Source organism: Enoplosus armatus, chromosome 11 (assembly GCF_043641665.1).
Source record: "Enoplosus armatus isolate fEnoArm2 chromosome 11, fEnoArm2.hap1, whole genome shotgun sequence".
Taxonomy (NCBI): domain Eukaryota; kingdom Metazoa; phylum Chordata; class Actinopteri; order Centrarchiformes; family Enoplosidae; genus Enoplosus; species Enoplosus armatus.
In genome coordinates, this window is record NC_092190.1 from 12,187,196 (window position 1) to 12,214,487 (window position 27,292).

Here is a 27,292-nt window from a genome sequence, read left to right on the forward strand (position 1 = left end):
TGTGGACAACACTAACTAATGGCTTTGTCTGTTACATATAAACCACACACTCCTCAGCTGAGTTTTACAGTTTTATTAGAACAAGCACTATGTAGCAGCAGTGTACAGTGTTCATGGAAAGATATGTACTTTTGTTAAAATTGCACTTTAGAAGGTACCCATTAGGGAATAGATTTGAAAGAAACTGAGCTGACACAGTGCTTCGTGATACATGTCAGTCCAAAACAAAAACACATGAGAGACGTCCAATTGTGAAAACAAAACCTTTTTCTTTTTTTTTTTTTATAAGGCATCTGCAACATTCATTGGCAGGCTAAGTCGTCTAGACATGCAGGTAGAACGATGGATGACGAAAGCATGAGGAGGTCTTCATGATTTTTTTTTTTCACTACAGTCTTGACTCTATGATACCAAACACTACGCAAAGCATTGCTCCTCCCTCCACACACACAAAATAAATCACCGATGTAGGAGGAAAAAAAGGAATCAGCTTTTGCAGTAGTGACCCATCTTCTAAATGTGCTGTATTTACAGTGATCACCAGAAACGTATTGGTTACATGTTGGAGTAGCAGAGCAGTGCAGAACATCTTTTAACACTGCAAGCTTTTTACAGTCAAATAAACCTTTTTTTTTTTTTTAAATCTCATCTAATGTCAAAGACATCGCCCTTAAAAACTTAAGCCAAGACATGTTGTCTGCAGCTAAATCCTAAACGCTGTCTGTCAGTATAATTTATCATCTGTAGGCAGGTGGAGACTGGAGAATGTGTGGACTGGTTCATGGCATACCTTCTTGGCAGGGGGATTCTTATCAGTAGTGTGTTTGTGAGGCATTAATAAATGCATTAAGGCACAGCAAGTGAAACTGATGCTGACGAGTTGTAGCATTGAGTTTGTGATCGGGGATAAAATTAAAAGCACATACGTACAGTTAAAAAAGAACAAAAAAAAAAGGATATGGATGCAAAGCAGTACTACCTTTTTGGTTTGTAATCTACAGTACCATATGAACAGTGCACACAGGATGGATTTGCATCACATAGTTTTCATTCTACATATTTATATTAACTCTTTTTCTCTCCTTTGGTGTCCTCACCCTGCAGTCCTGAACGAGAAGAACTTGAATGTGTTCGTACACGAGGACAATGTGTGACTACTTGTGTGTTATATTTTCTTACTCTGTAACACAAAAGGGGGTGGGGGGTGGGGGGACACTAGTTGAAACATTAAAGCTAATCTGCTTTGCAATAAATACACAAACTGCAAATAAGTAACTGGAGCTTTGCAGAAGCCCAGATCATAGCAGTAAAGTCTCCGGGGAATCAGACACATTAAAAAATCAGCTTTGATTCTTGTTTCTGTGCAAACGTGTTTGGCTTCAACATCTAAAACGTTTAAGGAAAAAATGAGTAGATTCTGTTATTATTATTGTTGACCTGAAACTGCATTTTCATGGGACAACCTATAGGTGGCTCTGGTGTTTCATAATGGACAAACTATATATGAGTCATGGGGTGCTGACATAATTAACTGATTAATTAATGAATAAAAAGAAAATGTATTCCTGTGTTGATGATTGATTAATAATGCAGGTCATTTATGAAGAAAGAAGACCAAACAGTTGCTGGTTAATAGTTTCACAAATGTGAAAAGTTACTACTTTTCTTTGATTCATATAATTTTAAATTAACATTTTTTGTTGTTACGTCAGAAGGATGTTTTTTCAAGACAGTGCTTTTGTCCAAAAAATAATAATAATTTGTCATTACTTTTGAGAGAAACTGAATAATTTAATGTTAATTTAAATGCTAATTAAATCGTTTTTGATCACACTGGAGCTCTAGACTTGTGCAGCTGGATGTAGGCGAGTGTTTAGCCTCGTACTGGAAATATGTGACTGTTTTCCTCATGTTTCACTGTCAAGTCTATTTATAAAAGAGGGCTTTACAGCCTACTACATCTTCTTTTCTTAGACCTTTGGTTCAGATAAGTGTATGAGTGTATAAGATAATGTTTGAGAGTCCATTTGTTCACTGAAGAGAGTCTTCTGCACCACATTCAGAGAGGGGGGCAGACTGACTGTATGCCCACTATATATGGAGGGAGTTATGTGTGTATTTATGTAACCATGTGATTCAGAGGAGTTGGTTTCATGTTTAAAATTAGATAGTGGAGCAGGGGAGGTCTGGTGAGGTGGTGAGGTGGAGGTTGTCCACTGTGATTCTGATTCTGATTCTGATCTGACTCGACAGATCTGTGTTGACGGTTTAAAAAAAGAAAACATCTGTAAAGGGTTGTAGGTGTGTCCTGCATCACATGTCCAAAACACCAGAAAGAATTTACATTTTTAATCCTGATTCTCCTTCCACCACATGATCGGCTTTGAGAGCCGCCATTTGAAAATATTCATTAAAAATTGCATCTATGGACGCCGCACTTCCTCTACTGCAGTCCAAATTATTTTTAAATGAGTAGTTTCCCCAGATGGAGTACTGCTATCACACAGATTCAACAGTATTAAAAAGGCGAAAATAAATCAAATCTGCCAATTCACATAATGCTATTTCACTCCAGTCCAAGATATTTTATAAAAATACCTCTTTTTTTCTACAATAATTGATGATATAGTAAATACGGCTTTATGCCAGTGAAAGCTGCTCTCTAAACATGCACGGTATTGTAGGTAATCAAAAGGTCTACTTCATAGACTAGTCTAACCCAAACTGCTGTCAGAAATCAAATGGCTTCAACTAAAAAGCGCTAAATCGTGTGACTTGTTTGGGTGTCTTTTTAAGGCAAGGACATACTCAGAAGTCAGAGGAGCTGAGGAAAGATCTACATAGGAGTGGTACGATTGTTGCCCTGACAACCCAGCTTCCACAAGCACAATGAAGGTGATCCTACGGGATGTTTCCATGGATGGATGACCATGTGGCAGTGCCACAGAAACCTGGACAGGGTTGCTGGGCATCAGGCCATCCCTCAGCTCTGCGGTCCATGCACACGGACGTTTTATCATTAACATGTTTCTCTTAACACCTTATTGTGCATAGGTAACGGCCTTCCTGTCTGACATGACGATACGATGGACGTGGCAGTCCATGTGCTACCACAGGTTCACTGTAGATTCCATATTGATGAAGCCGGGGTTTTTGCGGAGCTCCCAGTACGTGTTGTTGGAGACCCACCGCTCCCTGTGGTGGGCGTCGACCACTTTCCTGGAAGAAAGGACGGAGAAGTAACAGTTGTGACTGATAAATCGGGTGGATATTATCTAGACTGGTAAACACGCCTGGAGTCAGATGTATAAACGATGCATCTGCTAAAATAAATAAATAAAATGCATTTTCTACAGATAAACTGGTATTTAAAAAAACATTGCGAGCATTGAGGATTTGCTCAGCACATGCTTACTGTGTGTGAGCGATCAGGGGGTGATATGATGAGGTTAATTTAGTGTGATCACTTTTATCTGTCTTTTTAATTTACACTGGAGGGAAAATTTTATTTGCCTGGTTATGCTTTTTTCATTTTATCCTTTATTGTGATTGATGCAGCAACTGTTGCACTGTGTCCTTACACTAAACACCAGGTGCTGTTGTCAGCCAGTATGCGCACAAGTCACCATGTGATTTGACATTGTGATCCAACGCCAATTCAAATGTTATCCCAACTATTTTGTCATCTGGACACATTTGGAAAAACCCGAACCATGAGAACACACAGCTTTATAAATCAGATAAACATAATGTGCATATATATATTTCTGTAGATTTTCTTTACAGGTTTATACTGGTCACTGGTCTCTGTGCTTACTTGAAGAAGCGTGGCTCCTGTTTGACGTCGTTCTCCTCTTTCCACTTCCTCCTGGTTCTCTGCAGGTCCTCAATACGCTGCTTCTCTGAGGAGGCCATCTCCAAGTTTCCCTCCTCCAGATGCCTGTGTGACCCAAACATCACTTTTCAGTTAACACATACAGGAAATCAGATGGTCATGCAAACACAGCAACAACATGTGCTCAAATATTCCCTCAGTCTGCCCTCATCAGACAAACACACACTCTTGTTTGTGGGGAATCAGTTGTATTTTTTCACATTGGATGGCAGCAGCATACTTGCTAGCTGAGGATCTGTTGCCGTACCTTTGATCGGGCCTGAAACGGGCATCTGTCCGGGGCAGAACATCTTTCAACTCGGGGCAAAGCTCATTCAGTTCAATGGCGAACCTGGTGAAGCCATAGTACAGCTCATAGTCTGTGGGCATGGAGCCTGACAAGGAGGGGAAACAACATGAAATCTCAAAATCAATTCATCAACATTGTTAACTTTCCCGCCATAAATAGTCTACTGAAATGTGCCAGGGAGCAAAATATATTGTCAAAAATGTCCTCTATTTTACATTGAGAACCATCCCCAAAGTCCCTTGAACCAGAGCCTACCTGGCCTCCAGATGCATTTGGCAGAAGGTGGGACACCGCAGTAAAGGCCCTCGTGCCATTTTCCAAAAAGCCTGTGGATCACTTTCCCTTCTTGATCCATCACAAATCCTTGAACCTCATTCACATTAGAACTCCAGTAGTTTCCCTGAAAAACAAATACCATGTTGTTGTTTACCACATTTAAGATGCAATTATAGTTAGGAGGCAAATTTCACATTAAAACCTTGTAATCATAGCAAGGCAGCGATGGCAGTGCATTTAAAAACACATGTAAACACTGTTGTTACCTTAACGAAGGTGAGTTTGCAGAGGCAGGCGCTGCTCTTTGTGTTTCTGATGGTGATCTCCCCGTAGTGTTCGATCCACCGTCGTCCACTGAGGATGTTGTGTACACAGGTGGTGACTTTGTTCCATTCATAGTGATCTCCAAACCTAGAAATACACAATAACAGCTGATCGGCTCGATGTGCTGCTGAGCCCAGATGATAAAAGCGAGTGATGAATGTACAACTATATTCTTTTTCTGTCAACTACGAGTGTGACTGAGCAGCAAATTCAAAAGCCCAAGATTTTCAGAATTCATGTCTAAATGATTATGTGTGGTAAAAATAGCGCTGCACTCCTCCCCAAACCTCCATCTCACCTCATCTGGCCCACATGAGCACATAGACGGGTTACACATGACTTCACAGGCAAGACCTTGGTGTCTTTATACAGGACATAATGACAGTATACGCAAGAATGTATGTGTATACACAAGTAAATATATTTATGTGTGGGATACTGAAAATCTGCTTCTCACACCACGTTCATGTCACATGGGATAGATAGTAATGGAAATAAGAAAGATTCCCATGTTTGAGAGATACACGGAGCTTTCATGTCACTGGACAAGTCAAGTGTAAGGGTTGAAACTACTGTGCATTGACAATATAACACTACATCCATTAAATTATCTTGAACAATGGACGTGAAGCCTGCATGTTTGGGATTTATATTGCAGCTTTCAGAAAAATCTGTTTCCCAGTGGTAGTTATGACTTGCATATTGACAATTACGATATCTCTGATATGACCTGAACGCAGCATCAGTACCACTTGCCAGCTGAGATAATTTAATGCCTTGATTGTTGGGATGAAATCTGTGGCTTTAGGTTTAATCACTACACAAAGCAGCTGGAGCAAAGTTACCTGGGAAGCATGAGATTCACGGTCCCGATTGGTAAAATCTCCATTGATTTTCCCCAGAACTTGTTTTTCCATCTCACATCTGAAAAGCAAATTAGTGAAAAACAAAAACAGAAATCAAAAACAATGCACCGACCACTCAAATATTTGCATTTCTTCTGAAAAGATAAGATAAATAAAAACCTATTTCTTAACAGTAAAATTTCAGCTGGCTACACGAGACTGGCAGGCTCATCTGCCCCCCCTGAGGAAATCCCCTCACTAATTAGGTATGTAACCTACCTTGCCAGAAGGTGAAGTTCTTAGATTCACAGTGGCAGGCGGAGATGGGAGGGTGGTGGCTCACCTTTGAGACGAGATCAGATAAAAACAGTTGGACAGCTGTTGTTGTTGAGATTAAACATCATATACATCTCTGTCAGACACATGATGACGAGCACATATTGTGACTTCATTGTTACAGCTCCTGAAATGTGAAGATTTTCTTATTTTTTCTCTGTCTGTCTGATAGTAGACAGAACAATTTGGGACTTTTATCCACCAATTAAAATAACAATTACTAGTCAAGAAAGTAATCAGCAGACTAATCAACAATATAAAGAATCATTATTTACAGCCCAAGTTTGCTGTATACTAAAGTTAGCAACACCCTTGCACCCTCAAGTTCAGTTAAATGTAAGCAAACAAGCATACAAATTTAATGCAAATTAGAGTGTGTGCGTCATGATTTGTGTGGGTAAATCCAAGTGATGGAGCTCCTGCCGCAGTAGATAAATGCACTGGTTTGTATGTGAGTAGTCACTTAGTCTAACCAAATACAATACTGCAGTTATTCCTGCATAAAACAAAACAAATATTTATAAATAATAACAAGGTCAAGAGTGAACGGTGAGGATCAACTTTTAAGCCGACATTGACTATAAGTCCTTAAAGTGGTTAGACATTTTTTTTTTAATCAAATATATATATTTTGAGGTCACAATGACCTTTGACTTTTGAGTCAAAAGTGTCACCAATTCATTGTCCGACCAACAGTGAAATATGGTCGTCAATTCTTGAGTTACGGCCAAAAACGTGTCTTGTGAGGTCACAATGACCTTTCAGTTCATCCTTGAGTCCAAGTGGACATTTGTGCCAAATTTGAAGAAATTCCCTGAAGACGTTCCTGAGGCGTTCAATCGTCTTTGGTTGAACTGGTAGACTTCGAGGGATTACAAGTAGTAGATTGATTTGTTCCATGCGTTCACAAGCCAAAAAGATCGAGAACCACTGTTTTATTCCACCAATATGGTCCAGTTCAACAAAAAAGCTGCAGAGGAACTTAAATTATTTCAGATACCAAGGAAATGGCTTTATATCCAAGACGATACTTGTGTTTAAAATGCATTAAATAAGTCTTTCATCGAACAAAACTGACCTGCTCCGAGAAAAAACAGAAGCCCTTGTCTTCCCGAATACATTCATATGTCTCTCCGAGTAGCGGGTTGAATGGCTTACTTCCTGCTCTGTAGTAAGTGGATGAGTAGCCTGAGACGGCAAAAGCAGCGACGAGAACCTGTCAGAGAGTGAAGACACCACAGCCGACATAAACAAGAGGGGATTAATATTAGCAGGCTCTGTCACGAATAAGCAGAACATTAGCATGCATTGGGCACTATCTAAAGGACAGAAGACAGATAAAAATAGGAGGATCCAAGGTCAACGGCTGCATTGGAGCGTACTACCGCCTCACAGACATGCCTCTGAGTGAGACTATTTATGTTGTCTTGTGACTGGCAATGTCACCTCATATATAAACAAATACAGGTATGATAGACACAAAAATGCAGCAGGGATTTGAATCGTCTAAAAGTTAACTTGAGAGTCCTCCGTTGCAGAATTCACTCTCGAAACATCTACTGTACAAAAGCATTAAACATTAAATTGCTTTACTTATTAACAGCCATGAAGGGTCCCCTCATCCTTTAGACGCAACACCTAACCTGATGAACATCTGATTTGACAGAGCGCTTGCGACTGACGGCTTCATTACCATGCGTTCGAAGGGATCCTCTGTCTCGGCAGCCTTGTCCAGCAGCTCGCTGTACTCCAGCTCCTCACACATGCGCTGCAGGGTGTTGAGGGGCTCGTTGAGCTCCACAGGCATGGACACTTTGGACAGATCCTTGCCGATGTTGTTTCTCAGGATGTTCCAGAGGTTGATGTTGCTGGTGTCGGGACATGGCGCCGACAGGCAGCTGCGCCGCCCGTTACGGAAGGCACTGCCAGCAAAATCCCCGTTGGCCACTGGGAAGAGAAAAGCACCTCGTTAACCATCTACACAAGGTACAACATGATCTGTGGCAACCACTGCTCTTCTTAATATAATAATAATATTCTTTATTTATAGAGCACTTAAAGCAGTAAACACACCAGTTTACTAGGAAAGCTGCAATAATGAGTTGAATTACTGATTGGCAGAAAATTAACCAACAACTATTTTAATAATCGATTGTCACTTTTCAAGCAAAAATACCCCAAAATGTCTAATTTCAACTTATATATTGTGAGGTTTTTATTTCTTATGTACAGTAAACGGAATATATCAAACTGTTGATTGGATAAAACAAGACGTGAATATTTTGTAGGCCAAATCAGCTAATTGAGAAAATAATCATCAGGTTAAGCAATAAAAAAAAAACAGCCTTAAATTAGTTGCAGCCTTAAACAGTAGACATGAACTGAACCAGAATGAAACAGGTGAAGCCAGTACAAGTAATATCAGATAAGAGAAACAAGTAAAATCAGAACGAGCTCTCCGATAAAACTACGTTTTAAGAAGATTTTGATTCAGTCAGCCTCATTCCCACAGGCAGGTTGTTGCATCGCCTCGGGGCAATCACTGCAAACGCTCTGTCCCTTCCGGTTATTAGTCCGGTGGAGTAAAGTCTCTGGAACAGATGAAATACTTCTGCCCGAGGATCTTAAGCCTCAGGTGTGATGTAGTCATGCCTCTTAGTTCTGATTAGAAGCCTGGATTATTTTATAGCAGATTGGCCTTTATTGATTGGATTTGATCTTATTTTGTGAGTTTGTATAATGTATGCTGGCGTTGGCTTGGTAATATCACAACCATGTAAACTAACTAGGACACTCTATCACTTCACTTCCTTGCTGTAGGGTTCAAATACATTGAAATGACAGTGTGTCTACAGTCTAATCTGTGGTACATGATCATCAAGACTAAACATTGTTGTACTTTCTTTCATTTACTTTTTATGCCATCCTATATTTCAATCACCTTGAAATAATATCACCAATCCCAGTTCTTTTCCAAACGTTCAGACTACAGGAACCCAGAGTGTTTTCATCATCATGAGATACGTGACAAAGATGGAGGAGGGAGATCCCATCCCTCCACACATAGCACGGTTGATCTAATGAGTGGGATCCCCTCCTAATTTGTTCCCCTTCTCTAACAGGGAACTATGGATGCTTGGTGCAGGCTCACGATGGTGGAGGGTCGGACCTACTTTGTCTGGAGACGTTATCAGTCACGCTGGCGTTGTCCTCTGAAATGTTATCGCTCACATCGCTGACATATGACTCATCGTCTGAGCCCTGTGAGGGGAACAGGTACAGAGTAGAGTGAGTCAGTGCAGTAGAGTACAACACAAACTCTGATCAGAACCTCACACACACACACACACACACACATACACACACACACAGCTACTGCAGTTTGCCAGTGGCTAACAAACTGCAGCAGTCGGCGGCTAGCTGTCCCACTGCAGTGATCATAAGATGAGACACTGCAGCATTTTCATACTTTATATATAGCAAACACAATGAGGCCATTGACGCCGCCAAAGAGGAGCATATTGAAGCAACTTGCTGTGATGGCCTCTATTGCAGCCGCTGCTGGTGAAGGTTTAGCCAACAGTGTAACACAGGTCTGAGCTACAGGACGGGGGGGGGTGATGAATTTCCTTGGTGAGTAATCCTTCAACCCGGCTCAATGCATGCCGGGGGAGCTACAATGCTTAATGGCTCTTCAGAGACCACATATATTTGGAGCAGGGTGTTCACAGGCATTAAAAGGAGAGGAGGCAGAAATGATCGTTTCACGTGTCGGTACAAACTGCCTTTTTAACAAAACTGGAAGCTACAAATCAAGAGGAACAGACAGAGGAGGAGTGTTATGATTCTGAGACACAACTGAGGGATTAAGCCGCTGGGCAGATTGAAAAGGAGCCTGACTTTTGTTTGAGTTTCCGTTATACACTATCTCTGCTTTTCATGCTGCCCTCATTAATTGCTGACTAACTCCATACACAGCCATCGCAGTGACGTTTTTATCTGGCTACCCAGCAGCAGGGCTAGTTTAACCCCCTCCTTGATCCACTTCCTCTACAACCCAGCTCCTCATGGTCCAAACTGCCGTCTTTTCTGAAAGCTGTTTCTCATCTGTTGTACCTCATTCTCCGACGAGCTGGCTGACAGAAGCACTTCCTGGGCATCAAAGAACTCGGAGACAGACTCTGACATGGAGAGTCGGCTCTCATTAGAGGCCTGCTGAGTCAGAGGGATCCCCATCTGTTCCCCTGCCTGCAGGCAAACACATGCAAACACACGAGATGTTCACTGTTCCTTGCTATGATGACAGGTTGAAGAACCAAAACAGACTTGAGCAAACACGAACACCATCACAAGACAACACGGAGTTCATTTTGCAGCATGTGTATCCTTGCCAGAGGGCAAAGCTCCCAACCGTTTCTAATTAGTCATTTTTTCCATTAACCTTGATGTCAGGTTCTGCATAGAATAATGATCCTTTAAGCTCACCTACCAGGGCGTACAGGAAAGACCGTCAATACATAAGGACAGGAATCAATAATGCAATTGACAAACGCAGGAGGCAAACACTACAACTACCTGGCCAGCCTTGGAAGCCTTGTTGTTTTATCAATGTAAGAGTCAGAAATTAGCTCTGTCAGTGACACGCTGACCACAGTGACCTACCTCATCAGGCGTGGAGATGATGTTCACACTGACAACTTGTTCAGTCAGGACAGATTCAGAGTGGATGCGGTTGAGTCGGGTTCGAAGTTCTGCGTTTTGGGACAGGGCCTAAATAATGACAAATGTGGTATTTTCCACATGAAATTATATGTTCATATCTAAACATAGTAGGTTCAACTGTTGATTGCTTAATTTGAAAGGCAGGTTTGTGCTACTTTTCACGAATTTGACGAATTGGCTCCTTCACTGCACCTGGAGAGCATTCACTATGATAGAACTGGCTCTGCGGAAAAACAAGATTTGGGGGCCATTTGTACTGCATGTTGTCTGGACATAGATATCTAAATCCCAATAAGGACTGTGGAAGTACTTTTTTTATGTTTGATTGTGACAAATATGTTATTAATTTGCTCGTTGATTTTTTTTGTTGTTTTTCTTTTTGTTGGGCAGGAGTGGAGGGAAGTATTTGATGCACTGGACTGACACTTTGAAAGTCTTTAAATAATATTGTAAACAAAAAGTGGATTGGTTTGGGTCTTTTTCAGGGCTTATCTTAATACTCTCACATTGTTAGTTGCTGTCATTCCTCCTCTCCATACTGGCAGTGAAGAGATCCCTCACTAAAGAAATGACACTGTAAAAGACGGGGGTCAAAAGCTACAGTCCTCATTCTGTGAGTGGAAGTATCAGAAGTCTGAGTTAACAAAATGAGCAGAATGCATCAAGTGAGAATCTTCCAAGGTTATGGTCATTCTAATATGAAATTCCCTCTTTGTGATCCCATGGACAGTGTTTTCTTGGTGTGCCGAGTGCCAGGATGAAGATACCACTCCTTTGACTCACTCAAACTTCAGACCGGGGATTTTGTCGCCAACTTTTAGAGGGTATCTCCTCAGGGCCAGCTTGGAGGAATGATTACAACAAACAATAACTCTGTCAACATGCATACAGGCATCATTTGTGTACTGTAATAAGATAGACTTGAAAACATCTGAAGCTATTCTTTAGCATTAACTGATTTTTTGGTCACTTTGGGGGATAGCAGAAACAAGCTGAAATATGTTAGTAAACTTGTTAGCAAACAGTTGCCTATTTACACACCCAGCAGATGGGGAGCAACATTTATTTAGCATTAGTCGTGTTTCTGGCCACCTGACGAAGTCCAATATTCAGGCTCCTGTAAGCTCTGTTTTTGGTCTCAACCAACTCCTGAAGGAAATATCTGGCTCTTAAGTTGCTAAAAAGCTTCAATGTTCATCAGCTAGCTGTTACAGTAACTTCATCTGTTGTTTGGCGCTGGGCAGGTAGCATACAGTGGGTTCATCTGAGCCTTTTGTTTTCTTAAAACAGCTGCCTGCTGCTGACAAAAAAAAACCCCAACCAAAACCAAAACAACAAGCTGAAAGACACTAAAACGCTCTGCAGAGCTGATGGGAACTGCAGGTTCATCACTATGAACGACCCCTTTCACATGCAAGTAGTCATGTGATCCATTTTCAATATAAAAATATTGATTATAGCCACTTTAAGTAAAGGTGAAAAACAATATAAAATATCAAAAGCACAAAATTAAGAGAATTTGTTTTACAAAACAGTCAGCAATTCCCTGCAGAGATGAAAAAAGTTGACATCAGCAGCTGCAGCGATAACAACCATGACTCCTAACTATCAACTTCCCACAGTGCTTTGCCATAAAAACCTGACCTCCAGCCTACGACAACATTGTCACACAAGCATCCAATTAGTAACAAAGCGGAGATAAAGTAGCAGAAGCATTTCGCCGAAATGATGTCAACTGTTAGCAGAGGAACAGTCCATTTAAATGACTGGGGTAGAGAGACAGCCCTGAGGAGTGGAGTTAATGAACTGCACAGCTCATTTCTCTCTCTCTCTCCAATTAATATGGGAAAAGATGACTGGAGTTTCACCACTCACTTGCCTATGCTCTCATCTCCGCACATCATCTTTTTTACTGTGACTGCTTGGAACAAACTGCAGCTTGTGTGTTTCATCTCACAGCCCGTCATCATGAGCATATTTTACAACATGACAACTACAAAATAGGTTTGAGTTGAAAGACACCAAAGGCGCGTCGCTCAAATTACTGCAGTAATTTCCCCGGTAATGTCCTCATCACTCCCTGTAATTATATGTTAAAACAGCATCATACTTAGCAGCATTACGAATGTGAAGTAGCCAAATATGTCTAACAGATTAACTAACCCTAACTAACAGTAGAAAGAAAGAGGCATCATGGGTATTGGTTGAAGACGGCTCATTACCTGTGACAGAGACTTCCTGAGAGAGTTGATCTGGGCGGACTGGTCTGACTGCTCCTGGTCAGACAGGATCTGTTTGATCTTTTCTTTCTCTATGGCCACTGTGTTAAAGGCCGACTTCAGCAGAGTGTGGACTGCACCGAGACAAAAGGACATCAGGACAGTTTCATTATTTTATTGCTCACCTATATTCAAAACCTGTGTTTCTTGGACCATCTCCCTTATTTTTAGCAATGTCGTCTTGTTCCAAGATCTCAGCAGTTAGTTTTATAAGTGCAATGATATCATATCCAATAGAAATAATTGGCAACACTGCCGTATGAAAATAAGATCCAGGTTTGAACAAACCAGAATTATCCTCTAAGATTTACATATGAAATGAAAAAGACATGGACATGTCTCGCCTAATAACCTCTGGTGCTGCAACCATGCATGCCGCCTGCCTACCTTTCTGGGCGATGGTGCAGAATTCCTCCTGAAGTTTAATGTAGTCACTGGCACACTCTACGCTGTCTGTCAGCCGGGAGACAGGGGGCTGAAAGTCCACCAGCTCGGCACACAGGTTGGGGTTGGATGAATGGAGGCGGATGGGGGACATGCTGGCAGAAAGAGGGACCTGGAGAGAGATGACGACCACAAAGGACCACTGTCGATCAGCTGAGAGGCACAATAATAACGTGTATCTGACAGCCAGAGCTAACCGTGAAGAGCAAGAACCTCCAGTCAGGCAGAGTTAACTCAGTATAGCAGTAACGTATTACTTTCCTTGAAATTATTTTGAAAGAAAATACAAAACAACTGCATCCTCAAGATTGTTAGTCATCAAGGTCATAAGATATCAACAACTAGTACTAGTATCAAAGTCGCCTGGACGTGCTGTTTGGTCCTGGAGATGTTGAATTACATAAGACCAGCCAGTCTTTGACTTGCTACATCTAGAAATCTCTAAGGTGGACTACAGAGGAGCCTTTAGATTCAGTGATAATTCATCTATTCATGCGAGAAAAATGTCTAAAAAGGGTTGGTTAAAACAAAAGCAAACAGCAAATGAAAGCACATTCAGTCTTTTCAGTAAGCACAGATTAGTATACAGTGTGCAAAATGAGGGAAAATGAGCAAAGATGGAAAAATCATTACTCAGGTCATGACACACCACACTACTAAGTGCCAGCTGCAGCGTAGATTAAAGAACAAAAACAGATCAAGAAGACAGAAAAAGAAAAAACAACTTTGTCTCTGCTGTGTATGTGTGCTGTCACAATCTCCCCTTTAAAAAACAGTAAAGCGAGCGGTCGGAGTACACTTTCCGTACAGGAATCAAACCTGCAACTTCTCAGTTACATCAAGGAACAAACACTGCGAATCATTCGTACATCAAAACGTTACTGTATATTATATGGAAAATAAGTCTATTCAAATTAAAATCCATTATAAATATTTCCTTTTAATATATGTATCTATTGTTTCATAAATCAATGAAAAACACATGGTAAAAAACTTTTTGTCCTAATTAACTGAATGAATTGTTTTTCATTGTGACCTGAACTATAGCATTAAGGTAGACTGTATATCTGAATGAGACAAAGAAAAAGAGTCTTTCAAAAATCAAAAGACAGATACCTGAAGTTGGAATTTTGCATCTTTGCCGACACTTTTTGTTCTCCATCTTCTGTTCAAGCGCTTTTCTTTCTTTGACAATTCTACACAACTGGTCTTTGTGGCACACGTGGATCAAAATATGCAAAGTGTGGTTAATAGGACAAACACATCACAAAAGCCAACACATTGATCGCAGTGAAATGGCAAAAAAAACACCACAACATTCAAATGAGTTGCAAACAAATATTGAGGCAAATGGAATGTGCGGTGTGAAAAAAAAATTATTTCAGCCAAGATATAATCCAAAAATGTTTAAATTGAATAGATACTGATGAGTTAGAGAAGCTGGCAGGTGTTCTGTGAGCCTGAGGGTTTAGACGATGAAGATGACTGCCGAGGTTATAAAAGACTTCACCTTTCATAGACACACCTCCATCATTACCTGAGATTTACAGGCTCCTGAACACCTCCACACACACCTCTAAATGAAAATGAAAAACTAACTAAATTGTTTCCCCTGCTCTCGGTGCCTGTGCATGTGTGTGTGTGTTTCTGTATGTCCATGCACGTCTGTGTGTGTGCATCTTCATTTACCTGCATATCTGTGAAGTTGGGCGCTGACTGAGTCCTCTGCAGAATCTCCAGACTCTGCAATAACCGGCTCAGCTCAGTCAGGTTGGACTGGCACCGTGCGAGCTCTGAAAATAAAATTCACACCCACGTGCGCACAAAACACATTCAGCGTTATGTGTCATGAAATGGTCATCAATCTTCCTCTCAGGGTTCATCTTATCGTAAAAGGCCCGAGTCATGATTTAATCTACTTCTTTGTCAAATCAGATTTGTTCCCAGCATATGGAAGTAAATTGCACTTACCCTCTGCGCACTTGTCCATCTCCTCTGATTCCTGCAGCCAAGCAACCACCTTGCTCTGGCCGTTACTATAGGAGGCAGGCAGGCTGCTGTTGCTGCTGCTACTGGGGGCCACCGGCTGCCAAGGCAAGCTACTCGGCTTGGCCTGCTGTTGTGTGATACGGGAACAGACACAGAGGTTTGGTTGTTTCGTCTGAAACTTAGGAGTGATTCAACTGATCATACTTAAGTTATTCAAGTGGCACTGACATCGTGGAAGAAGGAGTGTTCTGTGGTGGCAGACAAAAAGGAACCACAGGAAAAAAGGGGAGCACATATAAAGTAACATGAATCTGATTCATGTGGAAACAATAACCAAACAAGATATATGTATGATGCTAGCAAGGTTAGGTCAGGTTTTTTTCAGACTGCAATATGGCATGTTTAAATTACAAGATGATTGATGATGAAGAAAAGAAAAGCAGGTGAAGCTAATTGTGCAAATACGTCAAGTAAGAAATATTATGAGGTCAACTTTGTGCTTTGGTCACTGTCAGTGTAGCAGGTGAGCTTTATGTGTTAGCTTTTTATAAAAACTAACATGTGCAAAACATGAAGGTCATGTTCTAGATATTGTTATTTCAAGTAAGCTCATGTTAGCTCCTTTTATCAAAAAAAGGGGGGTGGGGAGGGAAAAGTTTGAAAACCTCTGGTCTAAAAGATGCCAGAAGATGTCTTTAAATTCCTTGATTTAAAGTTCCAAAACCCAAATATATTCAAGTTGCAATAATAAAAAACAGGGAAAAAGAATGGATCGTCACATTTGAGAAACAGCTGGAAGTAGCAAATATTACTGATACTGTATGGATCGTCTGTGCCCACGACCAAGTCACTTGACCCACCTGCAACAGCTGCAGTGAATCTGTTCAGGAGCCTCTCTGATCTCTGAGGCTCTCAGGTAATGTGTAACTCTATGAATGTGCTTAGCTGGAAAATAATATGCTCTTTGACAACTTTAAAATAAATGTCAAAAAGCCGAAGCTTTCTTAAGTATCTGCAGGAGACCTTGACGGTCCTCCTTCCAAAGCCAAGTCTTTTGATGTAGCAGTTGATTCTGACTCTAGGACTGGAGTCCCTCATTTAAGCTGTTCTTCTGGGAGAGCTCATCATGCTGCAGCCAGCTGCTCTGAATCCAGATCCTACTGATCACCTCTAATGGCGCACATAAGGCACAGAGCCACAGAGCCACAGTCCCAGGAGAACCTGCTCTGGCTGCATCCTCACATTCACACTCAGTTCAGACAACAAGCGGGTTCACACTAAACTGAAAACAGTCGGGACAAACAACCCTTTTTGTTATCCTAATGATCTTTATACAATTAGCGATCCAATCGGCGTTACTGCATTGGGCAGATATCTGTCTACTCATTCACAACCATTAGTCCAGCAATTAGCCACATAATGCAGGGGACACATCAGGGCCACGGTTACAACAACAACGTGGAACTTCCAAGTTTCACACTAAATGAACATAGATTAACATCTACATTGCTTGTATGGAAGCACAACTGTTAAATTGGAGTAACTGAAAGGAAAACACCACAAAGTATAAAGTAATCAGGTGTGCGTGGTCACAACAGCACAGAGGCAGACACGATCTTAATGACGTCTTCCTGTTGTTACTATGACTTTTACTTCCTCTCTTCTGGATGATATTTTGGTCCACTATCCCGGATTCCAATAAAAACAGAACCAGGTGATCCCTCATTCCCCGTTGACAAACCCTTCCTGAGTAAGTAATTGCATTCTGCTCTGAGCACAGAGTGTCTACTTTTAAGCTCAATACAAGTATGAAAAATGTTCAGGCGCTTCCAGCCAATTTCTGTAAAGAGAATTAATCAGCAATAATTCTGATATTTTTTCAAGCAAAAATGTCAAATAGCGTCTGGTTTCTGCTTCTCAAATGTGAGGATTTGTTGCTTTTCTCTGTTTTATATCTTTGTAAATTGAATATCTGGGCTTTGGACAGCTGGTTGGACAAAACAAGACAGTTGAGGACGTCGTCATTTTTTCACCCAACTTAATTAATTTGAATTAATTGATAATGAAAATAGTCATTAGTTACGTCCCTACTTATGAGCACAATTTGTAGAGCTAACGGCGGCAGGGGGGGGGTGGGGGGGGTCTCACCTTGGCTTCACGTACAACACTCGAGGCAGGTTGGGGGGACTCAACGGCAGCTGGGGGAGGAAACGTTCGCATGGTGGGCTCCCGAGGAGATCGCACAATCTCGTTCTGTCTGTAAAGCCGATGATGACGCAACTTGGACACCCAGGCGTCAAAGATGTCTTGAGATTTGACCTAACGAGGAAGAGGACAAACAGCTTTAAACCTCCTGCTGATCAACGTTGAAATGACAATATTGACTGTTCCCGTCAGTGTTACCTTCAGGTGATAGATGTGCTCCTCAGTGTCCAGGTCGATGCGACGGGCCCTCTTCTTGATGGACATGACTGAGAGGCCAACGTCGATGCTGCCATGAAGTTTGCCTTTTTGGATCTGATGGACACATTTTTTCAGTTTACTCAAAGCACAAAGCAAGTTTACATTTGGTCAAATCACTTGTAAATGTTGTGTACACATCATTTTTATTCGTAATTATATTTACGACAGACGCTCCTAACCCTAACCCTTAGGTGGAATTGAGGTATGAACCTTAACCATCCAATCAACTATTCAAATAAAAATAATCAGCACATTTAATCCATGTAAAAGACTTGTTAGTTGCAGCCCTACAAACAAACTGGCTCGTATGAACTTGATGAGCACACATTGTTAACAAAGTGAGTACAGGTGATCCACAGTGTTCCTGATTCTTTGCTTTCTTCACAGTCGCGTGTTGCATTTCCATTTTAAAATTCTAGCTTTTTCCCGCACAGTGACATGTCGTGCTGAAACACATCGGACATGGCGATCCGTGTTGCAGATGTTTCTGCTGACTCATTGCCAAGCCAAGCTGATGTCAGGCCAGGCTGCCCTGTTTCTGCCTGTGGGTTGTAGTCAGGGTTACTTACATCAATGGGGGACTTGGAGTACTTCAGGATACCATTGTCCAGAACAAAAAAACGCTGCGGAGAGAATAAGCACAAACATAGTGTGTTGATTAAACAACAGGAAGGGAAGGCATTGAATATAGATCACATTGGACTGTTTATATTGTGGATTCAATACAATTGCAATCTCCTGTTTATTCTCTCATAATTAGCTGTAGGACTTTGGCTCTGTGTGTTCTGTGGTGTTCAAACATGCTAACGACAGGGACGGGTTTCCACCGGAGAGAAAACGGCTGTTAAGCTGAAGGTACAGACTTGAAAGGAAATATGTATGCTTGCGGAAGAGGCCCAGAGAGGGTAAAGTAAGGTGCATGAAAAGGGGAAAAGCACTTTACTAGACAGCAAACTGTTTAGCATTCTTGGAGCGGCTGTGTTTGAAAGAGTTTTTCCAGCAACAAAAGCTTTTGTGTCTCGCTTCGCCTGTGGCTCTTACCTTGTGCCAGCCTTTCAGGGGCCATTTCCGCTTCTTCAACATAAAACCCTCGTGTTTATCAGGCCTCTGGACGTTGCTCTGGCCGATTTTCAGCCCCTCAATGATTTCCCAGCTGTCTGCCTCCTGGAGAGGAATAAGAATACAGAGCAGTGTCAGAACAAATGCACTCACATCCTCTGGAATAAGAAGAAAAACAGGAGACACACTTGCTGTAATAAAAAGAAAAGATGCTTCTGTCATATCCACAGAAGAAAACAACAGGAATACACTTACTAACACTTCCACATCTTTATTCTTTTCCCCCGTGCTACACATTTACAGAAATACTGCCCAGATTCAAATTCCTCCTGCTCCCTCAGCATTTCCACCCCATTAGCTTTCTCCTGACTGTGCTCTTCCTGCTGCTTGTGGGTCTGTAAATCAAAGTGACGCCTCTGGAGTAGGGGGGCGGCGGGGTTAGGCAGGGACAGGTAAGACATCACACCGTCCTCCCACTTGGGAGGGGGGCACTAGGAATCATGGGATCATAGCAAAGTGTCTAGGAACAGGTAAGGATCATCACCATTGTACTGTACTGGTCTGACATGAGCCACTCAGCGTCGTCAGAGCTTATTTTGAATTTTGTGTGCAAGTTTGAAACTTTTCAACTCACATGCTTACTTTCCCTACCATACCTCATCTACTTCTATGTTAGCAGGGCTGCCACACCATGATCAGTTAGTCGACTATCTGGTTTTTAGGGTTCTTGGTTAACCAAATTTTTGTTTTCTTTGGTATTCATTTACTAAAAATTGATTTTGTTTTGTATTAATTTGCAATTTGTTTTCCATGGTACCAATTCTCAAAAATGTTTTTTTTTATAGTATTCATTTGTTAAAATGAGGTCGGATTTTCTATTTCATACTTGAATCAGTAGCTAACTGACTGCACGGTGTGATGTTGCGACCTTCAAGACAGCTCGCTGGGTGTGCGTTACAACACCCGACCTTGGATTGCAGGACACTTAACAAAAGGAGACAACAGCTTGTTTAATCTAATGACCAGGCGAACAGATCTGTCTGGTAATGAGGTCATGTTTCTCCGTCGCCCCTCCTTTCTGTGGCCTCGTGCAACTGGCGAAGTGGAGGAACTCAACTTCATTAGCAAAATGTACAGCACCATTCAAAACAAAAATCATATTGTAAAAGGTAGCGGTCCACTCATTATGCTCAAAGCGATTAGGTCATTATCGGTTGAACAACTCAACTGTATAATGCTGCTTGTGAGATGATGATCTGTATAAAGAACATAACACTCTCTGACAGGCAATAACAAGCAGCAGCCTGCGAGAAACCATCAGACATCAAACTTCCTGTGCGTTATCCACAGCATTATAAAACTTTCAACTGGCTCTAAATTGATAAATCAATACTACACTAAATAAAGAATGACTCGTGCTGCAAATATTGCAATTCATTGCACTTTCCTGGGGATCGTTTTAAGATCGGAACCATCAACGATATAAATCAACAAATTCCTCATGGGGAACCGTCCACACAACCTCTGGCTCCACGTAAATACCCAAGTCTATGCCAACAATCGGTTTATATGGAAATTACTGCTAGAGTCAGATAATTTGTGTTTGTTATTTGACCCTAAAAACAGGACTGAATTAAGCCAAAGTGATTTCCTGCACTCAGCTCACATTCATTGATCTCACTGCAGAATAATTTAAAGCTGAATGAGCCAGTCCCTCTTGGTGAGTTTACGCCTTTAATGAAGGATCTGTGCGGCAGGTTTACTCACTCTGGAGGCTGTCTGCTTTTTCTATGTCAAGATTTAAAAAGCTTTGTTCCATGAGCTTGTTCGTTTGATAACGGATAACCCTTTTCCATGTCTCCCTTGAAAAAGACGCATGACGCTAGACAATAAAATGACTTGTATAACCCCAATCATCACCTCAAGTCAACGTGACAGTCTACCTGTGTCAGCTTCATAGGTCAAGTCTTCCACCACCTGCAGTGACAGTCAGCACTGTAGCACAGTAGAGCTTTTAATGCTGCAATGAATCAAACTATTACACTTAAGGTCTTCCTGAGCAGGAGAAAGGACAAACACTCCTTGGGGACACCTTAGGCTAAATCAGCGCTATAAATATCAGTACACTTCTGATGACAAGTTTCTCTTACACATCTTCTTCTCCCACAGACACTGATCTACGTTTAGACTAACAGCCTGTACTGCTGAGATACTCTAGCACTAACTTTTCTACGGTGCTGCACGGTATAGACACAACACAGCCAATTTCAGTTCATTTCCTACTTTACCCATAGTGCATTCACAGACTAGTGCAATAAAACACAATGATGTAATGAAAAGAGGGATAAAAATAACAAAACAGACGAATCCCTTTGATCTTTCATGGCAGTTCTAAATCTAGGGCTTATATAATCATTGATTACCCAAAAGAAACAAAAGGCGAGAGGACTGTGGTGCTGAGTTTAGAGACGTCAGCTACGGAAGCCAAGAACGGCTGTAACTGCAATCGTTCATTTCAAGATAACGGGTTAATTATCTCGTTAGCTCAGGATAACAGCTCATGTTCTTATGTTGCAACAGGTTGTTTTCTTGATTTCACAAGAAAAAGGTTGTTTTTTTCCTGTGATAACAAGTTAATTATCTCATGATCTGGAATATCTTCAAGATCAGTATCTCAATATGATTAGAGCTGCAATGATTCATCAATTATCCCCATTGAAAGTATCTTTTTTTAAGCAAAACAGTCGGACATTTGTTGGTTCAAGCTTCTCAAATGTGAGGATTTTTTGCTTTTCTCTGTTTTACATTATTGTGTTATTAAATTGAATATCTTCATGTTTTGGACAGTTGGTCAGACAAAACAAGACGTTTGAATAGTTGCCAAGACAACTTGGAATCTGGAGAAATTCATTAGGCATTTTTCACTATTTTCTGACATTTTATAGACCAAAAGATGCATCAATTAATCAAGAAAATAATCAGTAACTACTAACTAACTGACGGTGAAAATAATTTTAGCTGCATGTTAGCTACAGCCCTAGTTACAAGAAAACAACTTTCTTATCTTGAGATAATGAGACAATTAACTCGTGATCTTGAGATGCAATTAAAATACAACTATTGCAACCATGGTCATTCTCTGCATCTGCAGCTGGCAGAGACTCACCAGTCGACAGTTTTTATTCATATGAGGCTGAAACCTGAGCGGCTCAAGTTTCAGCAACAACTAACCACAACACCAACGAAAAGAATACAACCTTTCAAGAGCCCTTAATTATTTTTTCAGTGGCTCTTTAAACGGCATCCGAAAGTAACTATTATCAGTTTCATCACATCATTTTTTTTTGTTCTATATAAACGACTAAACTGTCTGCCAAACTTAGTGTGAGTGTGATATTAGTAGACTGACTCAAGTGGCTATATGAGGGTAAAATTGGTTTCTTTTAGCAGAATGAAGCATGTGAACATGATTGTACGGTCAAACATCATTCTGCTTTAGACTTCATTACAGGAGATGAATGTCGTACTCATCACTGTGTACTAGGCTGGTCCTCTCTAACGGTGCTGTATGGGCTTCTGTTATGTCTGGCTATGTTTGTTTTTCTTTCTCTCTGTTGTACTCAGGTCTCTGTTGCAAAAGAGAACTTGATCTCAATGAGATTACCTGATGAAATAAAGGTTATATATAAATAAAGGGGGGATGGTGGGTTGGTGGGGTGAGGGACAGGAGGTGAAGGTAGTGGAAATGTGGAGGTGGTAGATGTCTATGGCAATCTGAAAAACCTCTAAATAACCTTTTAATACTTGAACTAGCCTTATCACGATGTAGCTGTGTGATCTCTATACATACTAAATAATTAAAATAGCAACTTACAGTGTTTGGTCTCCTGTTGCGTAAGAATATACTGTAGTATGAAACTCTACTCCTCGATAGAATAACTGTAGCATGTTCCCACCTCGTCTCCCACAATAACCACAGAACAATGATATTCCAGCAACTAATAACCACAGAGGAATAGTTGTGAGGATGGATTTCACTGCAGTGTCCGGCTGGCTCTGCAGTAGAGCTTAGAGTAGGAGGGTGGGCTGCCACATGGATGAGAAGTTAACACCCTGAGAGACTGCGTATAAGCACAGTCAGTTACAGACCTACAGTTCACGTGTGACCTGCTGACTTAACTGTTTACAGACCAGCAATAATATTTCTAATCTGTATTTTTATGTAGTTTCTCTAAAACACACTCAAAGTACAATAAAAAAGATGTATTTTCAAAAAGTGATTAAAAAGAAAACGTTAATATAGCCAGACTTTTTTAGCAGGTGGTTCCAACACCTATAAATTGTGAGGAGAGACGGGCCCGACCTCGTCTTCTTTTCAGTCCAGATTTTGGACCAATAAATAGTGATCACTTGGGTTTCAATCTTACTCTGAATCCAGGACTTTTTTATGAACCACAATAAATGATAAATAATCACAATCTCTTCATATTAAGCAATATAGAAATGGGGTTAAGGTGGTTTATTTCATGGAGAAGATAATGGCTTTAGTTAAAATCAGACATATTCATGGAAAGATTGGACACTTGCAGAGACTGTACCAAACCTATCTTAGATTAAAACCACCTCTCTGTGTTTTTTTTTACACATTTTCCACTTCTCTATCAAGATCATAGAAAATGATATTATCAGACATGTCACACTTTGATAACCTGGCCTTAGAATAAATACATTTAATTACTTAAATTACATTTTTCATCAAGACGTCTATACAGGAAAAGACAAGATACTGATTTATACAGCTGTCGGTGCAAGTACTCCATCATATTTTTTATCTACAGTAACATCACTATGTTCTGCTCATTACCACGAAAACAAGTAACTATCTGATCTTACAGCAACTGATAATCGTATGATTGATTTCTCCACTCTCATAAATCAAAAAGGACCTTTCTTAAATATTTGCCACGTACACAGCGTGAGATTTCACCTATTCCTCCCACTATCTCAAGGCTGAAAACATCTTATCTAACCAGGAAGTGACAAGCAGCAAGAGAAAAAAAATGATAGTTGCAGCGACATCCTGAATCAAACTGTAAGTGTGTGTGTGTGTGTGTGTGTGTGTGTGTGTGTGTGTGTGTGTATGTGTGTGAGTCTATGCTTACTGCAGGTGGTGCCTCTAATTGCTCTCACGAGGGTCTCCAAAGTGAATAGTAGTCGTCAGCAGAGGGGAAAGTGACATGTATTGATTTGAAAATGGGGGCTGGATCTCATTAAGGCTTTCCCCCCAACAAAATGCCCCACTCTCATTTTTCCTCAAAAAACTGAAGCCCAGCCAAGCTAGCTAAGGTCTTTCCTCAGCGTCTACTCTGCTTCCTCAGGATGTCCCAGGGGAAGATGTACTGTACTGCATATTCTCTACAGCCTTCCACCACCGACATAATATCACTGAAAACACCCTGCAGAAAAATACACTAAGCGGTGCAGGAGAACTCTATTATTAAGGTTAACACACAATGAAAGTGGAGGTATAACTGTCAGTAAAGTTCAGAGACATTTATCTATGCTGGAAATGTCCTCGCAGATCAGTCAGTGATCTTTTCACAGTCACAAAGAATCGATTTAATAATAATAATTCAGAAAAGTCCATTCTTGACCTTGGGAACAGTAGTTCCGTTTTTAGATGACTCATCTTGAACTTGACCGTATACATACATTTTCCAATCAAATACAATTTGGGGCGACTAGCTAACCCTGCCATTATAATAAAACTGCACTTGACTGTTAGCTTGTGGGTAGTAGTACCATGAGATCATGTGTCAGAGGTGTATTTTTGGATATCAGTCAGCAGAAACTTTGTTTGCGTTTCCAAAGGATGTGCTTGAGGTGTAATTTATTCATTTCTCCCTTGTCCTGATCTAACAACAAAGGTGAGGGTGGTGTGGGTGGAGGGCAACAGTCCTCTACAGCTCCATATCACGCCGTATTCATTCAGCTATGCCAACTTTTGAGCGATCGAATCAAATCGGAAGAATCAAAACTAAACTCCGCCACAGTTTCACTCTGAAATATGTCACATTATCGAGGCTAAAGACATTTTCACTTCAGTTTTACTGTGACTTTAAAGTCAGTGTCTCTTAAAATGCACTTATAACCATGCAGGAGACATTAGTCCTTTCTTTATTTGTTCCTTTTCTATAACGACTGCGGGCTAAAACCCTGAGACAGCTGAATCGAACAGAAGAGGATCTTGGATGACACACCTGCTTCTGTAATTGAGGTGTCTGGATTGCCCACAGGTACATCACTACATCATTTAGCAAACACTGCTAAGTCATAACACAAAACAGCTGCAACAATAAAGAACTAATTCCTGATTAAATTCTTGTGCTGCTGATTCCTTCAATACGCTGCTGACTATATGGAGGTCTTGATCGAGCAGGTGTACAAAATTAAGGGGTTCTTCTGGACAAAGACTTCAGCTGTTGCTATCTTAGTGGCAGCCTCGTTGGCTGGTACCTGACTTCATTAAAAACACATTAAAAAAAGATGAATAAGAGTGGCAACAGATAACCTTGCTCTCAGACTAAGCTGGCTTTCAGATTATGGGAAATGAAATGCTGCACCCTTTCACCCTTGTTATCAAAAGCAAGTAGGCGACATTAAAGACAGAAACAATGAACAGAGGAGTTGTAAGGGTTAACTGTCTGCCTCATCACGCAGCAGGACATCGACTGTGCGCTTTCAAACAGGCCCCATTTCTCAAACCAACTCCCTTTTCTGCTCACAGAGCCGTCTCTCTCCCGCAGACACAAGCTGGGCTCCCACACAGCATACCAGAGCGCGCCACATGTTCAGTGGAGCACCAAGCCTCCGCCTGTCCCTCATGAAATATTCATCAGCCAGTGCCGACGGAAAAGCTGTGATGTCAGAGATTCCAGTTTCGGTGTCCTGTTTCTGCGTGGCCACTGTGACACAGCAGCACGGTGAGGTAAAGAAGGCTGGGGGCTTCAGGTGGCTTACTGCCGGGGTTAAGTTTAAGTTAAACTGTGAAATAAGAGTGTATCTCATTGTTTACCATGCCTCTGCAAGGTTTTTACTTACTAACCAGGGAATTAGGGCTGCTCTGTCTCGGCTGATTAGTCATCTAATCAGTTGATAAGGTCTTGTAGGGCTGATAGTCGATTAGCCTTTTTTATAATGGACTTTTCACAGGGAGTAAACTATTAATCATCAGTCACGATCAGAGGTGGTTGTTCTGTGTGAGGGAAAATAGAAAAACAATTTGATAAATTTCATTTATCAATTAGTTGCAGGAATCCTATTAAACTGATTAAACTAGATTTTAACCCAGAATTAGCTCACCCAAATTTGAATCGGGCTGAATTTCTGCCAGATCGTTGGTCGTTCAACTTGAGAGGAGTCAGGACGCCTGATTAATTGCCCAAATGATCAATAATCTGGCTGTTGGATGACTGGATGGATTTCTGGCATGACATTTTGGATCACTACTGGTGTGGCTACCGTGATCTTGACTGAAACTGTGCTGTGATAGAAATACAAACTGAACTTCACTACAGAACTGGCAAAAGATACAGTCTGAATCTTCTCAGCCATCTGTCAATATTTGTCTTTAACAGTAGAATCCATGATGTAATGCTGGCTTTCTGCTTTTAGCAACATTTTTGAGGATGAGGTCATCTTGTTTGGATAAATTTTATTGGAATTGTCAATGGACAAAACCATGTTTAAGTTCAGTGCGAGCACTCACGTTGTGACCGGTCGATTGATCTGTACAGTGTGAGCGTAGAGGTAATACGTTCAGTGTCTGCTCAGCTTTAGTCAACAAATCAAGTCTTAATTCAAGGACAGCCCTACAAGGAATACACTAACTGCACACACAGAACATAAGCAGGGTTTGCAGAGAACATTTGGGGCTCCATTTGTTTTATTTCAAACGGTGACGCTGGATGATGGCAGCTGATTTTATAAAAACTGACTAGGTCATCACATAAGGGTTTTGACTGCTTTTGTTTCACACGCTAAAACTGCTGATTTCATATTTCATGATTTAATATTTCCTGGCAGGCCCCGTTTCCTTCTATCTGCCAGTTTTTCTGTTGCATAAACTGTCTCACAAGAGGATGGCACTGACAGAAGACTGCAGCAACCCAAAATAATACTCACTCCTCTCTATATCACCTCGGCTCAAGTGCTGCTATCCCTACAAACTATATTTCTACGTGGATTCCTCCTGTGGCCTGGCAATTACCTGCCGGCTGTCGCGCTGGGAAGAAGAAGAGGAGGAGGCGCTCTTGTGAACCGGTGTGGAGGTCTTGTTGACTGGCGTGGAGCTCCTCTCCTCAGAGCTCAT

The 27,292-nt window shown here is 41.1% G+C and overlaps 1 protein-coding gene across 3 annotated transcripts; it reads right to left on the reverse strand.

Annotated features, from left to right (window-relative positions):
- Nucleotides 1-2,359: 2,359 nt before the first annotated feature.
- On the reverse strand, nt 2,360-27,292 carry osbpl6 (oxysterol binding protein-like 6). Of its 3 annotated transcripts, XM_070914035.1 has the most exons (22): nt 27,191-27,292; nt 18,904-19,026; nt 18,432-18,485; nt 17,803-17,916; nt 17,548-17,718; nt 15,382-15,523; nt 15,100-15,203; nt 14,527-14,619; nt 13,354-13,522; nt 12,910-13,040; nt 10,628-10,735; nt 10,082-10,213; nt 9,139-9,226; nt 7,659-7,912; nt 7,044-7,181; nt 5,909-5,972; nt 5,630-5,708; nt 4,727-4,871; nt 4,440-4,584; nt 4,143-4,269; nt 3,818-3,940; nt 2,360-3,219 (listed from the first exon to the last, which is right to left on the reverse strand). In XM_070914035.1, exons 1-22 carry the CDS (start codon nt 27,290-27,292, stop codon nt 3,108-3,110), a joined length of 2,718 nt encoding a protein of 905 aa, XP_070770136.1. In that variant the 3' UTR covers nt 2,360-3,107. The 3 variants fall into 3 exon arrangements, with proteins under 3 accessions (XP_070770136.1, XP_070770137.1, XP_070770138.1); XM_070914036.1 differs by lacking the exon at nt 14,527-14,619; XM_070914037.1 differs by lacking the exon at nt 10,628-10,735.

Excerpts from the sequence above, each read along its gene's own strand:
- osbpl6 (XM_070914035.1), bottom strand. The coding sequence starts at position 27,292 with ATGAGCTCTGAGGAGAGGAGCTCCACGCCAGTCAACAAGACCTCCACA. Across the intron at positions 15,524-17,547 it reads GTGTTGTACGTGAAGCCAAG|GCCAAGCCGAGTAGCTTGCC; the intron begins GTGAGACCCCCC and ends ACACAACAGCAG. Across the intron at positions 9,227-10,081 it reads CCAGCTCGTCGGAGAATGAG|GGCTCAGACGATGAGTCATA; the intron begins GTACAACAGATG and ends TTCCCCTCACAG.